Source organism: Ciona intestinalis, chromosome 5 (genome assembly GCF_000224145.3).
Source record: "Ciona intestinalis chromosome 5, KH, whole genome shotgun sequence".
In the NCBI taxonomy this organism is placed as follows: Eukaryota; Metazoa; Chordata; class Ascidiacea; order Phlebobranchia; family Cionidae; genus Ciona; species Ciona intestinalis.
In genome coordinates, this window is record NC_020170.2 from 2,670,280 (window position 1) to 2,686,686 (window position 16,407).

Genomic DNA, 16,407 nt, shown 5'->3' on the forward strand with positions numbered 1-16,407 from the left:
AGAGAAGCAGAGTTTCATAACGTCACCTGTCACGAGAATAAATTCAACGATTGCTTCGTTTGTTAGGTGTGGAATGTATGCTACCGCATGCGTCTTCTTTTATTTCCTAGACCGGCGCAGAGCGTAAAAATATGACGCTCATACACGATGTTTCGATGTCGTGGTTGGTTGGGCAGCGGGCACATTATGAAACGTCATAATTAATAGTTACGTTGCAATAGATCAAGTGACGTAACAATTGAACAAAAAATTGTTCCAATTCCAAGCGAACGAATCTAATATTGAATGCAACGCACGTGTGTGCGTCTTAGCACTTTCTGACTGCGTGCGTGTCTGCGGAAAAGGGGGCTGTCATGACAGCAAAACAGCCCCCCTGGTTGCGCCCCTGAAAGTAAGAACAAAAATATTTTAAGTGTAAAATATTTTTAAATACAAATAATTTTAAATGCATGAGTGTTAGGTATATGATTATACCAAATATCCAAATTTAGTAAAACAAGTAACACAAAACTAGGTAATCTGATACAAAATTTACATGGCTATTTTTTGAAGCACCCCGCAATAATTTCTACTTGTATAATTACATATTAGGCAATTTTGTTTATCTCATTGTTAAAGCATGATTTAAAATTGTTACTTAACTGCTTTAATGGTTTCTACCATTGCTGGTTTTGCCACATCTTATGCATTTATGATCTCATAAAAAAAACTTAAAAGCTATTTTTTATATTAAAACTTTTTAAAATTATTGTTAGATAGAAAGCTTTACGTAAGAGTTTAAGAAACTTCTAGAAAACAAACTAAAAAACTCTGTACCTTTTATTGTTTTTATTTTAGGTTATTTTGTATACTTGACAAAGAAATCAACAAATCAACAATTAAAACGCTGTGGCGAGCATTTTATTTAATTGCAGAATAAGTGACACTGATAAACCAAAGGCTTGTGTAGTACATAATTGAAAACAAAACAAAAACACACATCTCGCACTTTATGGACAAAAACTACATTTTACCAAACTTCCAATAGTCTAAATAAGAATCGTTCAAAAAATCTTTTTCATTACACACAACCATTAAGTATAGTTTTTGTATTATCAGCTGTGTAACCTTAGGAAAAGTACATATATGGATAAGCTTCCATATTTAAGATATGACTTCACACCCACCCATTAAACAAGCTGTACATACGTCATACGTTTTTATATTTAAACCCATTGTTTCATCAGATTGCTATTCTGTACTGTACATCATGATTTCCAATGACATTCTTTATAAATAAGCTACATACGCTATTATTTTACCTTGCAATGTATTTTTATATAGTGGCTTTTAGTGTGGGTAAAGTTGATAAAAATATTCTAGCAAAACACACACTCATCAAATCAAAGGCATTTTTTAATTGCAAAGCTGTTATTATTTCTTACCTTATGTACATGTATGTACCAATTATGGTAGTATACACTCTATTGCGTAAAATTAAAATTAACCTGATAAGCTAAATATACTACTGGTAATTTTATCCTACTTTGTTTAACAAAGCATTCAAAATTACCAACACAATATATTATTGTTGCTGGGTGTTGCTACCAGTATTTCATTTATAATGTTGTATATTTATATTTAGGGCAGTTATTTTACCTCTGCTTCAGTTTTGTGTGAAATAAGGATAGATATAAATAGGCATGTTTTGGTTACAAAAATAGGTGCGCAGGTTCACTGTTGTAAGCAGTTTAAAACAAGTGCAAACTTTTATATAGATCGCATATTTTTTCATGATATTTGAACTTAATTTTTATAATGAAGAAAGATTTTTTGCATTAACACAAAGCATTACAATATCTTGTAATTAATAATTACCACTTATCTTAAATCTAAGTGATAATTATTAATTGCTTTAATGCTCAAGCACACACTTAGAAATATGATTTCGATTTTAAATGCATTTTAAACCCCTAATTTTGTTTTGCAGAAAGAACTAATCAACTCGTATCAAGAAACCCAAGCAAGTTACCTCGTGGGTGACCGGTGCCACCACCACCGCCACAAAAGCCGTTTCAGTCGCGAAAAAGAATCGGTAAGCCTCCTTTATTTGCTGCTGGCATGTAGATACTGGTCCTAGTGAATGAGATCTTTCCCATTGTCTCTTTTGTTTACTGTTGTGTTCCTTGGTCAATAGGATTTGAAATTAACTGCTCTCACTTCAATTAACTAATTATTGTGTTTTTTATTGCGTAAAAATGTAGTGTATCTCTGCTCTATCTGTAGTATTATTATTATATATGTTTGTCATATTAAAAATGTAATGCAATTAAAATTAATATAAAATTATAGGCTACACAAACTTAATGTATATAAAAAAAAACTTATAATTATCCCAAAAAGTCAATGGCAAATGGCAAATGCCTTGGTTCATATCAGTTATGTTGCAAAGTACATGGTTTTCACTGTTTACCTACTACATTTTTTCATTTTTTTTTTTTTTTTCAATCAAACTCCTGGCATTTACCAAAATTTCAAGATAAGTATCTTTTAATATCTGTTTTTTTTTAATCTAAAAGGTATCAAAGTATTTGATTTAACTGGAACGTTTGCCAACAGCATACCCTCCTTTAAATATTTTGTACGTTTTTTCAGGTTGATTCCAATGTCTCTTCCACATCAAGTTCAACTGATGTTACCATGCCAACCACTAACAACCCATCTACAACCACTAAAACTAACATTGCACAAACGTGTAACTGTAAAACATGCATAGAAAGAAGGTAGGTGGTTGCCTTGTGAAAAAATTGTTTATAATATGATATGATTGTTTTTATTCCGTGCTTGTTTGAAATGTAGCTTTAGAAATTTTTACGTCTAAGCCTTTCTATTAGTTAAGTATAGTAGAGTAGGGGAAGATGGGCCACCTTTTAGGTCATCATAATATCCAAAAATCTTGATTATGCTTTGAACAATTAACAACGGTCTACGGGAGTCGTTAGGATACGATTTTATATTTCTTTGCATTTTCTTTGTTTACTACCAAATGGGAAGAGAAAATCGAATGAAAAGATGTCCCATCATTTTATATTATTTGAGTTGCACCACAAAAAAGGTGGAAAAATATTGTATTAGATAGACACAAAGTATCAGTTTAACCCGTTTTTAATCTTGGGTATAAAATTTAATTTTGAAAATTGGTAAGCTAGCTTTTAATTTTAGCTTAAAATCTGTTTTACACCACAAGCAGTGCACTAGATAGACCCCAAACACCAAAAAGCAGTCTTTAACAGATTTCTAAACAGCGCAACATCGTCTTGGTGTTCTGCAGATCTGGTTGGCCTGCGCAAACATATTTAAACAAAAAAAACTAAATAGAGTGAGACCCCCCTTTTTTTAAATAGAGTTTTTTTTAAGTAGACCCCCCTGAATAAGTCCCTGCCGATCATTAATCTTTTTGAAATCCTTTAGAAACCTTGAATCAGAGCACATGTTGGACAGCCAATTGCGACACGCATGGACACAAGTACGACACCTGGTCCGGTGTGCTTACCATGACCCCTTAGTGCTCACAAATGTCAACGCTGATGAGTTTAAAGCTTACGTAGAACTGTAAGTTGGTTGTGAGAATTTTTCCAACGTTTTTTGGATTACTTTGTACGTGAACATGATTATAAACTTTAGTTTGATATTTGTTTGCAGTTTGCACTTGTATATACTACTATATGATATAGTTTCTTGGAAATTTTAAGCACAATTTGCTTTTGCATATTAGTTCAGACTGAACTTCAGAGAAAGTTTTAATTTAAAAAAAAAATTTGTGTGTGTGTTTCCGGTTTTTCTTTATTTTATTAGATAGGCTAAATTTTGTGTTTTATTTGATTTCTATATATCTGATACTTAGAGGATGTACTGTAGGTTAGCTTGTGAGGAGACCATTTTCAAGAAAAATCAATGACATATTTACATACAACAGAATAAAATACGCGTTTTCGTTAAATAACTGTTATTTTAGAAAAAAATGGAACATAAACAACTCAAAATGTTGTCAGTATACTTAGTGCTGTTAGTTAAGACATATATATTTCAACATACTGGGCAAAGGCATGTTCTTGACTCTAAATGGCGACGATAATTAAAAGGGGAAATGGCTTATTAGTGGTATGCTGCATCTACGATTGCCACATTTCACAGAACAGGATCATTTGATACTTGCAGCTGAGAAACCTTTGAATTAAATGTTCGTTCTGCAAATATATAGACATTTTTTTAAAGGTTTATCATAATAGGCTACCTTATTAAAAGTAAAAGGTTAAAATTTTTAAAAACTTTGTCACACAATGTAAGTAATAAAACTGTGTTTTTTTCGTCTTGACATATGACATATTTAATATAAATTGCCAAATTGGTTAAATCTAAGGTAAAATACCATTAAGTCACAAATTTGCTAGACATGTTTGCCACTTTATTTTGTCACAAATTTTCTAGTCATTTTTGCCACAAATTTTCTTGTCATTTTTGCCACAAATTTTCCAGTCATTTTTGTCGCAAATTTCTTTTCCAGGTTAGTGGCCAAAGACCCTCACTTATTATTCCTAAGAATAGAAAGTCAAGCAAGGGATTATGTTAATGAAGTAAAGGTGAGTTTTTCCTAATGATTCTCCTTACCCAAGCATCTGTTATATCTAAAAATAGGCCTTAGAGGAACCCGGTGTCTTTAAATAAAAATACTAGTTGTTGAACCAGTTTATTCAATGGAATAAATTAAATTTAAAAAAATTAGTTGGGCGCACCTTTTAAATTTATACATTTGTTGGGCTGGGTTTATTTTTTGTGGGATAATGGCTCAAGCCCACTCTGGTCTTTGGCCTAAATTAAAAGTCTCATGACATGCCTTGATGTCCTCACCTTTATAAATTATTACTGTTTTAAAAATGTAACCCAGGTTAGGAGTTTACTTTATATATTTTTATATTTCGACCAAATTTTTTATAAAATATATTTTTTAGACTCGACTTTTAAAACAACTCACGAACGGTTACAACACCCCTCAACTTGCTTGTAATTTTGTCAACGTTATGTTCAATGAGTTTACCAATCTTCTTAACACTGCTCGTACTGTAGCTACCTTTATTTCACACTTGGTAAGTCTTGTTTTAACTGACTTTTGTCCCGGTTTTGGGGTAATGGGCCAAATCCCAGGTCTTTGACAAAGTCCTTACAGACATAGAATAGAAAGAATTTACTTAACTTCTGGCTATAGAAGTAAAACATTATAGTTATACATATATTCCTTTACCAAAGTACGGTACATATATATGTCACAAAAAAGTGGTTAAATTTTATTTTTACAATTTTACATGGTGTTGTTTGTTTGCAGTTAAGATTGACTGTAGTCTATAGAAAATAACAGTAAAGTTTTTTTTATAAAGTATGTAAAAGTTGTTTTATTGCCCAGTTATATTCTCAAAATCCAATACATTCAGGCTGTCATATTAATATCCAAACTGACATAAAAACCATGTTTTATTCAGCCAACTTTATTTATAACAGGAGGAAAACCATTTGTCAAAGTTCAAAAACATAACATGGGAGCAATACAACATGTTCCTATACCAAAGTATGGTCCATAGTGAGAAGGTGTTTGAAGCTCCTTTGCTTGAAATACTAAGCCAACTTAAGCAAGGAAGTGCACAGATCAATTCTAGGGTGGATAACGTGTACATGACAACTTTGCTCAAGTATGTAATGATTTTTGGTATTAATGACGATATAGCAAATTTTCTTTAGAAAAATATAGTCAGCCAAAATAATATGTGGAAGCAACAATATTGATACACACTACATTTGGTAGTAAACAAAGAACATTTAAAAGATTATAAGACCGTTGTTATTTGTTTAAAACATGATCAAGATGTTTGAATATTATGTGCTAAGGTGTTCTACAGTCCCCCAACCTGGTATTAATTGTTTTTTGCATACATTTTCGTTGATTTAGTATTACATCGCCAGTGTTCCTATGATTTTTTTAGTGATCTGCAGTTCTATGTGTTTTCCACATACCATGGCAAAGTTATGTGTCTGAACAAAAAAGCAACACTAAAAAAATGTCCAAAATCTTTTGCAAAAAAACAAAAAAATCATGCAGCACTGAAAATTTTTCCAAAACTTTAATACAACTTTGACACCCCCTCTCAGGTACCTCAAGTTCGACAACCAGATGTCACAAATCTATGACGCGCGACGTGATGTCCAGAAACTAATGGATGACTTTAATGACGAGAGGTTGGAGATGAAGAGGACACAGAGGAACCAGCCTCGTCACTCCGAGAAGACATGGGAAGTCTTCCGTGCACACCAAGCATCATTTGAACAGGTGAGAATCATAAAAAAATATTTATTTTTAATTTTTTTTTAATTTTTTTATACCGCTTGGGTGACTTCTTCATAATTTAAAATTTTTGAAATAAAAAAGGAATAAAAAAAATTTTGTAACAGTAGTTTACCCAAGATAACATGAATTTAGTATTACCTACGCCACATCGTAATTAAATGCATAAAACCAATATTTTGTGTTGTCATGTATGCAATTTTGCATTGTGTATTCTGGAAAATAAAAATATAAATAGACTATTCAACAAGCACTAAATGGGACATGTTTAATGCCAAGTTTTCATTTAGAATACAGAAATTCTGTTATGTTGCGAAACACTACCAAACATAATTGTCATTCATTTCTTTCGTGTGCCATGGCACAATCAACAGTGTGTACCTCTAACCTAGAGGTTACGGGTTCAAGTCTCGATGCTGCTACCATTGTGGGCACATGTATGTAACTGAGCACCCGTGTTATAAGAACCGTCCGTGACCGCGCTAAAAAAATTACTTCAAGAAATCTAAAATTCAACCTAAACTGTCTTTTAAACATCTAAATGTTGTTATCCATTTTCTCAGTTATTCTCCAACCCCCAAAACGAGGAATCAATTAATGACAATCGTTTGTCGTTAACCCTCCGTCAATGCACATGTTCTGCATCACTGAACACAGAGTTGAAAACAGAGGAAAACGAGCAGGGCGAGGTAACCATTTGTGGGTGGCAGTTAAACTGAGTTTTTTGTATATAGAAATAACAATATTGAGCAATTTATTACTGTAAAATAACTTAAAGTATTTCTGCATTGTACAATACTACAATACAATGAAAGAGTATATATAGGTATGTTAGTGCAATGTCTGTCACTGACAGTACGGTCGCATATTCTATACACTCTATTTGCTACATCAATCTTAAATAGCCTACTTATAATCTATAGACATATTTGATAATCTTCCGATCTCCTGTCTTGAAGCAAAGTCCTCTCTCAATTAGTTTTTCCTAATTTTTCCTAATTTTTTTTTTTAATTTTACCTTCTCTTCCTCACCAGAGCATCCGCTACGAGGTGAACCTTGCATCCGAATCCAACCAAACCAACAGCGAGGAGTCTCGGCACGACCACGATTGCATCTACGCGCACGCTGCTCCCGAAAAATGTGTCGTATCATTTCTGACCAACGACTACCTGCGCGACATCAAACCACCCAGCGTGCCTTCTGATGATGGTGAGAGCATCGACAGCAACGACGAGCCTCCAGTGATCGTGGAACATCCGGGACTTGTTGTTCCCTCCGATCTGGATGGGGAGCTTGACTCGCTGGACTCTTCTTCCCCACATCCAAGGTAACATTGTGTTTTTTTCATTGTTGACAAGTTGAAGTTCATGTTTTGCTTGCTGTGTTAGATTGTATTTTTTTAAGGTAAGGTTGTGTTTTTTTTTCTTTTGTTGGCTTCATGTTTGCTTGCTGTATAGGAAAAATTTTAAAGGGTTTGTAAAGAACACGTTTTTTTCTTAAACTTTTGCTGCATAAACAGGCAAGCAACACTGTAAATAGCTGTGCAACACTGAAAATTAAACACTAAACAAATTGTTGCAGCACTAAAAAAAACTACAAGAGTCATAGACTTTTCAACATCATATGATAAGCTTCCGAATTGTTTTTTTCGTTTGTTATTCTGTTTATTATTTTAATATCCAACAATACTACTTAAATTATTGCCGCCCATCATGGGTCTGCATGAATTCTTTAGAATTGGTTATAATACCCTATGACCTATGTGAATAACTGGTGTATAAATTGTAGCATGTAAATTTATGACAATGCCTCAATGAAATGTAATAACATGGGTGTATTCCCTAAAGAACACCTGATTCCAAAAGACCAGAACACATTTATTTAAACATAAGATATACTAAAACACATTTATTTAAACTTACCATTTTTCACAGTGGTGATCTCGGACACAATCCCTTTCTCCAATTCGATCATCCGAACCATCTTCTTTTCAACTCTGCTCGCTCCTTCATCCTCCCTACCTTCCATCATACTCCTCCTTATCATCTGCAACCTCTCGGGAAGACTCCTTACTTCAAGGATGCGGCTCTCAATGATAGCAGTCCAGAGGACCCCCAAGGGGGAGAAAATCGCTCCGAAGAGTCAGATACTCCCTACCAGGATCCTCTCGCTTATTTTAAAGATCTTCCTCTGGATTCGGATGCGAGAGAATACACGACGTCATCTCTGAAAGCTGATGAGGATGATGTAGTTAAGATGGTCTCCTCAAAAGGTGGCGGAAAAAGTTCTGTTGACACAGAATCGAAGTCAGATGAACAAAAGGTATCTACTATTTGTGCCAAAAATTTTTTCTACTTACGGGATAAGTTGTTTTTTACATAGATCTATGTATTAAAATCCCTGGTGATAAATTTTAAATAAAAACTGCACTAATAGTGATCACATCTTCAATTCTACATAACACTTTTTAGTATAGGTTAAATGGACCAAATATTTTGTGGTGTAAACCGTATATGGCTTTGTAAACCTTATGTAAACCTAACTTTTCTTTTGCATCTAATATATATTTTAACAGGTCCATCAGCCACATATGCACAACCACATACCATTTCCACATGGTTATCTATCAGATGAAGCAGGTCTTGTGGTGCATCATGATAAAAAGAAGAGGTTTCTCCCAACCCTGCATTCTGATGACACAGATTCACTTTCTTCTTTGGATTACTCTGTTTCGGAAGCTAACGGGTAAACATGATTTTTTTGTGTGTAAAAATAGGAATATAGTAGGGTGGGGAAGACGGGACACCTTTAGCACATCATATCCAAATATCTTGATTGTGTTTATTAACAACAGTCTATGGGGCTTGTGAGGATATAGTTTTATAATTCTTTGATTGCTCCTTATTTACTACCAAATGGGATGAGAAATAGAATGAAAGGGTGTCCCATCTTCCACACACCCTATTACTATATAAAGATAGATTTTTTATATACTTTCTGATGTATCTTTTAAAACATTTTTATTTTACATACAGACATAAAGGGAAAAAGCTGAAAAAGAAGTTACACAGAAAAACAAACTCGAAAAGTAACATTCAACTGGTAATTTTACATTTATTTTTTTAGGATTATTCTGAAAAAAGTCATTATTTTTAATGCCACTTTAGAGCCAAACTTGACTGTGGGCATGAGGACTGCAAATTGGTAGAAGGCATAAAAAAATGTTATTCAAAATATTTCGAAACCAAAATTTTTGTTTGTGACATAATAATATCAGTTATGACATCATCAGGATAAATCCGTTACAAGCTCGGCACACTCACCACCAGGAGTTGCTAAAGATCAAGTCAAAACTCCTTCACCACAAAGTTGTCAACTAGTATGTAAACTGTACTTGGTTTATTTTAATTACTATTTTGATGTTTTATTATAACTATAATTTGTGGGGTTTTTAAACTGCTAAACTAAAGACCAGTTAGGTTTTAAATTTTTTTTCAATTTTTATGGAAGGGGGTATTGCTACCCACTGAACGTTTCTTGGCTGCGCAAACTGAATTTCAAATGTTATGTGTTGGTCTGGTGTGTCATAATATATTTAAACCGTGATTTTCCAGATATTGCAAAAAATGTACAAGGTTTTACATGACATTTATAGACCACTGACTGGGTTGAAGCATTTAAAAAAAATGACTTAACTTTACTTAGAAAATTAGATTTGTTTCATAAAATCTCTTCGGTCTATTTCTTTCCATTTCGTTTTTAAAAATCTGTTTTATATATTTTTTTCATTCGTTTTAAAAATCTCTTTACTGTATATTTTTCAAAATAATTTTTAAAATTTCATTTTAGTATAATTGTTTTCAATTCATCCAAAAAAGTTGAATGATTTTTTCTAACAATCTTCCAAAATACTTCCTAACTTGATCTCCTGCATCCACAGGATGATGGGAGTGAATACGAGGATGCAGATGATGAATATGATGATGAGGAAGAAGAAGAGGAAACCTGCAAGTGTGATCGATGCATCAACTTTTCGAGAGGCAATGAGCAACCGAGAGAATATCTTTCAGTAAGTCAATTCTAGTGGCGCCGATTTTTTAAAATTCCAGGCGATGCCTAAATAAAATTGGCTAACTTCTAACTGTATTGGGTTTACTTTCGTAATAAATTTGCTTAGCAATAAGTTTTAAATGGGCTAATTGTAGGTTTTGTACTTTAATAATAAGTCGCTTTACAATAGGAAAAGTTAAGGGCTTGTGAAAACTATGCAAACTATAAGGATATACTTGCATTATATAAATTGACGCGATTGTGTATCTTAATAACTTAATTTAGATTAGGTTTTTGGCTTTGTTAAAGCAAAATGCAGGCTTAATTTTCTTTCGGTAATTAATATGCCCAGTACCAACAGCCTGTTTAAAACTGAGCATTTTTAAAAAAGGCATTTGCGTATTTTCTAAAATTAAATTATCACAAATTGTAAATTGAATACTATTGTGTAAAAAATGTGTTAACCTGTAAACTGTAAGTATTGTTTTTTTTTTAAAGAATATCTTAAGAATAAATTGCTTTTACTATTGGAAAAGGTACAGGGTTCCTGAAAATTGAAAGGATAGACCTGCATAACTTGGATAATATAATTGACACAAATCATTACAAATTGGAAATGAAAAACTATTATATGTAGCGAATTGTAAATTAAAAACTATTATGTAAAAAATGTTAAAAATATTCTTTAACAAACACAGGATTCGAAGCCATATCTCTCTTTACCCATGGACCCCCCTAACCCCAATGGAAATCCATGCGAGTGTCAATCTTGTCTCCGATTGGCTGCTGTGAGTTTCTTTGCCGCTCAATCCGGCCAATCATCAAGCACCTTGAGCGGTTTCCCGTCTAATGATATTGAGACATCGTCAGGGTTGCAATCTCAATTTTACGACCCCTTACAAGTAAGTTGATTTTTTCAACCAAATTTTGTTATGTTTGAAACTATGTTTGTTTGAAAGTTATACCGACTGTCGCTAAAAATAACAAAAATTATTTCCTAAACTATGTTATTTGGGGTTAAATCGCTAAAAACAACAAAAATCCTCCAGAACCTTCAATCACTGATTCACCCTCACTTGTACGGGCTCCCCACCAACCTCAGCTCTCTGTCGCACTCTGGTGATCCTGCCTCTTCATTGCCATCAAGTGGCAGTCACAAGAACATCACGAACACTGATCCTCTCCCAACTCCAACCTCCACAACAAGCTGGGACCTTCTGGGCAAGATACAAACAGGAAAACTCGGTTCTGGGCAAACCGGACTTCCTCAAACACTTGCAGATTGGTCTGTTCCACACCAGGTCAGTTGAATTGCTGAGTCAGCTATTTTTCTTTTAAATGTTTTTTTTACATGTTCACGGCTAAAATGTTTTTTTTTTAGAATTTATTTTTACCTTTTCTTGGGAAAACAGTTTTATTTACAGTTATACAGTCTATTATTTTTTTTACCCTTAGATACTAAATACATATAGTAAAGTGGGGAAAGTCGTGACACATATAGCACATAATATCTAAGTATTCTGATCGTTATGTTGTAAACAATTAACAACGGTCTATGGGAGTCGTGAGAATACGGTTTTATAATGCTTTGATTGTTCTTTGTTTACTACCAAATGTGACAAGAAAATAGAACGAAAAGGTGTACCATCTTCCCCTATTCCACATATAAACATGAACCGTAAAATATTCATTCTTACATATTTGGTTAAAAAAAAATTAAAACCTTTTTTTTACAAAATCTCACGTTTAACATTCATTTAGATTTAACTGTTATTAACACCCAATTTTTTTCCACCTTTAGATACAAAAACACATATGATAAAGCACGGAAAAACGGGACACTTAGCACATGACGCTAAATACCCTGTTCATGTTTTAAATAGAGATGGAAAAATAGAATGAAAAAGTATCCCATCTTCCCCCACAAACTTAAACCCAGTATTCATCACAGGGCTGGTTAAATGGTTCAACGAACTCCTCATCCATAATTGGACCTCAGCTTGTTAGTGGGAACAGTATGTCTGCTTTCCAACATTACCTTCATAACAGTTCTATGGCTGGGGGGGCTTTTCTGCAACCATTCGTACCCGGGACCCTCCCGTTACCCCACAACACAGGGGTATCTCACCCACAGTCGGCATTTTTACCCACCATGACAGAAGAAAGCAGGTTTGCTTGGTTTTAATGTTTATATATATATATATGTAAGAAATCTTTCATTTCGGTTTCATTTCAAATTTTAAAAACTTAATTTTAAGACTTGTTTTAGAATTTTAAAAACTTTTATTTTCTAATTCAAAAAAGTTTAAACTTTTTCTTTACTTTTCCAGAACCTTCTCTCACTTAAGCAGTTCCAGTACAACTAGCGATAACCAGACATCTGAACCAAATTTTACCATATCGTTACCCACGACAGTAACCAACTCAAGAGAAAACCCCCATGTCACCCCTAACCCCATGTTCCCCAACTATTTTTCATCCATATATGCCCCCATGGCCGATTTTGGGGTCAATCACTCGTTCACACCCCAGGTCACCCAACCTGACCCAGGGGGTCTCGGTTCACCCCAGGCGGGCACCCAACCCATAAGATTCCACCCTGGAACATCGGTTAGTTTAAAAGATGGCCAGTTCAACTTAGTAAGAGGAAGTGAACCAAGTGCGGTGCTCTTTAATACACAATGTAAGTAATCGGTCAATATTAAAAAACAAATGCCACCAATTACAAAAAAAAATGATAATTATTTTAAACCTATGTTTTACAACAAAAATTTTAATTTATTAAACCAATTTTCTACAACAAAAATTCTAAAAATTATCCCAAAATATTGTGATGTTTTAAAAATTATAAACAAAAAGTTAGAAGTTTTTAAACTATATTTTTCCACAACAGCTCCCATTTATCTAAACATCTTTATACTGTTTTTCCACTTATAAAATAGATAAACAATTTTCCATTTATAAAATATATAAAAAAATTTTCTATAATATACAAAAACTTTGCTGTGATGCATTTTGTAATTCTTAATAATAATATATTGTATGAAGTTTCATACAGTAGGGTGGAGAAAGATGGGACACCTTTTAACTCTATTTTCTCGTTACTTAGTCGTAAAAAAAACATTCAAAGAATTATTATAAACTATATCCTCACGACCCCCATAAAACGTTGCTAATTGTTTGAAACATAATCAGGATATTTGTATGTTATGTGCTAAAGGTATTCCATCTTTCCCCACCCTACTATATAACACCACTGTATTCAATGGCTTGTTGTACATTGCCATATGACAATCAATACACCCCATCATTTCATCAACTCTTTATTCCAGTTTCGAGTCCTGAAAAATCGAGTCCACCAGCTGGTAGCCAACCAAGTTTCATCACCACCACCCACAACTCATGTATGCAGCATAATCTATTTCTACAACATACAACTATGCCCTCAACCACAGGTAAACCCCTAATTTTGAAAATAAAACTATCGTGTTTATTTTACACTAGCAAGGGTGAGGTCCTACACCCCAGCAGCCCAATTACTTAAGATATAATTAAAAGTTTGTTCTCTGTCTTAAGCATAAGCAATGTCATTACCTACTTTGTGTGCATAGAATAACTTAATAATAAAGTAAATTTCTAGTTAAAATTAATGACCATTAAAATGCATTAAATTTCTCAAGGCAAAATAGGGTTCTAATATATTGTGTTCCATTTTCTCCTGCCTAATAGCCATGTTATACAAAAATAATTATTTGATCATCTAGGTTTATCAGGGACCTCTGGATTCCTCCCTGTCCTCTCAACATCCAGTCCCAGCTCCGGAGGAGCCAACCTCACAAACCCAACATCCGCAACAACCAACGCATCGCAGATCCAGCAACAAATCCTGCGACGAAAAATCCTGGTCGCCCAAAGCAAATTATCCAAACAACCCCGGGGACCTCAAGCAAAACCCATTGACCCCCAAAACCCACAAAGCGGCTTGTTAAAAGGCCATCCTCTTCCGCAGTTAAAAGGGCAGTCAGTTCTACACTCCACAAGTCAGAGCACCGTGACGCAAACACAACCCCCCCAATGCCTACCTGTGCAGGAGACCCAAACCCCTGAAACAACACGACCCCCACGACCCGACACCCCTAGATCGAACAGGCGTCTAGTCCCAGGGTCCCCCACCCCTACAACACCCCCTGCACCCCCAACCACAAAGAAACAACCATCAGCGGTGCCCCCGAACCACCAGCAACCATCACCCACCCACAACAACCAGACAACCAACCCCACGTGCACGGACTCTGCTTGCCAACATGCACATGGAGGTAATTTTTCCATTTCTTTAGTTTGTATGATTTTCTTAGTTGCCTATCAGTTCTATGCATTTTAAATTTACACCTATCCACTTTCTTGAGTAATGGGCCAATTCTACATCCCTTGGTATACTTTGCGTAGGACCTTACCTAGACAGAGTAGTATTCTGTTTTTTTGCTACTCTAGTTTAGTATATTATTTGTATATTGTACTTCATGTTGCACTGATATAAGGTGCAAATCATTCGGCATTAAAAATCCAATTTTCTTTGTTCCATTATCTAGGCCAGAGGATATAGGTTTGAGGCTTAATGCTGCTGCCATTTGAGCATATTATCCTTGGGCAAAACACTTTTAACAGCAATGGTTAAAACCAGTAGTTCCTTATAGGTTGTTTAAATTATCAGGCATACATTTTAACAAAAATTCACCCCCTTCTAAGTTAAATAGGTATATAATTCGCAAGATCCGATTTTTGATTGTTTTTTGCTAAATTAAAATAATTTCATCAAAAAATATCAATTTGTAAAAATTATCAAAAAAAATTTAGCAAAACAAATTTGCGAAAATTGATATATTATCAAAAAAAATTTGCATAAATTGTCAAAAATTTCCCTCCACAGCCAACAATGGTTCAGCGACTTCCACACAGTCAGGCAATGGTGTGAATGGGAATGGTACTAATGGCAGCAACTGCAAATACTGCAATTGTTGCTATTGTGAGTTGTTTGGTAATGGTGGTCCACCTTTGGCACCAACAAGCAAAAATTACCAGGAAATGCGAGCGCGTCTGCGTCGTAAACTAAAGAAAGGAAAACCAGAAGGTGGGTTTTGGATGCTGTTAAATATTGTACGCTTTTAATTTTCCAAAACTTTGTTATAAATTTTTTTTACAATTTGGAAACTAATTTTTGGAAAATTTTCTGTGGAATTTTTATAAACCTATGTTTCACAGATGGTAAAGATGATGGAAGATCAGATAATGACAACGTTTCTCAAGAGACAACATCACCCGTTCGGCATTCTCCGGAGTCCTTGTCCTCCCAGATCAATCAGAAGAGTGTGGAGGAACTGCTCTCTTTCATCGAGGGGCAGAAGACTTCTGAAGAGGAGAAGAGCAAGAAGGCAGCGAAGAGAGCTCGACAAAAGCAGAGGAAGGAGAATGATAAGAAGAAGACACAAGGATCAGAAGCGGACTCAAAGGATCACAAAACTGCTCCGGATGTTAAGACTGTGGAGGTAGAGAAGAAATTAGAAGATGATGCAAAGATGAAACATCAAACTCCTAAAGATCAGGTTGATGCAGAGGGAGACAAAAACGGGAAGAAGAAAAAGAAGAAAAAAGGAAAAGATGCACAGGAAGATGATCTTAAGGTATCAGTGAAGATAGCTCCGAAGAATTGCTCCGGGGATGCGAAAGTGACGAGCAGCAAAGATGTGGAAGAAAAGTCCTCTGCCGATAAAAACAAAACAGTCAGATCAAAAGCGCAACCACAATCTGAAGTGAAAAAAGTTTCTAAATCTATAGAGGAAACTAGATCTGTTGGTCAAAGCAAGGGTAAAACCAATGTCGTTCAAGTCGATCAGAAGCAATCTCGGCATATTAGCATACAGCAAAACCCGTCTAAACCAGTTAAAACTGGTCAGCAAAAACCAGCTACACTGCAGTCTCCTGATGGAGT

General features: G+C 34.5%; 1 protein-coding gene across 1 annotated transcript in view; it reads left to right on the forward strand.

The window, feature by feature from the left end:
- Positions 1-16,407, forward strand: part of LOC100178109 — a 17,287-nt gene that overhangs the window by 813 nt on the left and 67 nt on the right. Inside the window, exons 2-23 of the mRNA XM_026834650.1 lie at positions 1,970-2,074; positions 2,635-2,762; positions 3,451-3,591; positions 4,544-4,619; positions 4,989-5,123; positions 5,533-5,720; positions 6,178-6,355; positions 6,934-7,059; positions 7,406-7,698; positions 8,306-8,693; positions 8,947-9,116; positions 9,407-9,473; positions 9,664-9,750; positions 10,312-10,440; positions 11,120-11,323; positions 11,471-11,722; positions 12,373-12,590; positions 12,752-13,104; positions 13,754-13,876; positions 14,186-14,737; positions 15,349-15,549; positions 15,681-16,405. Coding sequence (XP_026690451.1) covers positions 1,970-2,074; positions 2,635-2,762; positions 3,451-3,591; positions 4,544-4,619; positions 4,989-5,123; positions 5,533-5,720; positions 6,178-6,355; positions 6,934-7,059; positions 7,406-7,698; positions 8,306-8,693; positions 8,947-9,116; positions 9,407-9,473; positions 9,664-9,750; positions 10,312-10,440; positions 11,120-11,323; positions 11,471-11,722; positions 12,373-12,590; positions 12,752-13,104; positions 13,754-13,876; positions 14,186-14,737; positions 15,349-15,549; positions 15,681-16,405 — 4,839 coding nt within the window. The remainder of the gene's footprint in view (positions 1-1,969; positions 2,075-2,634; positions 2,763-3,450; positions 3,592-4,543; positions 4,620-4,988; positions 5,124-5,532; positions 5,721-6,177; positions 6,356-6,933; positions 7,060-7,405; positions 7,699-8,305; positions 8,694-8,946; positions 9,117-9,406; positions 9,474-9,663; positions 9,751-10,311; positions 10,441-11,119; positions 11,324-11,470; positions 11,723-12,372; positions 12,591-12,751; positions 13,105-13,753; positions 13,877-14,185; positions 14,738-15,348; positions 15,550-15,680; positions 16,406-16,407) is intronic.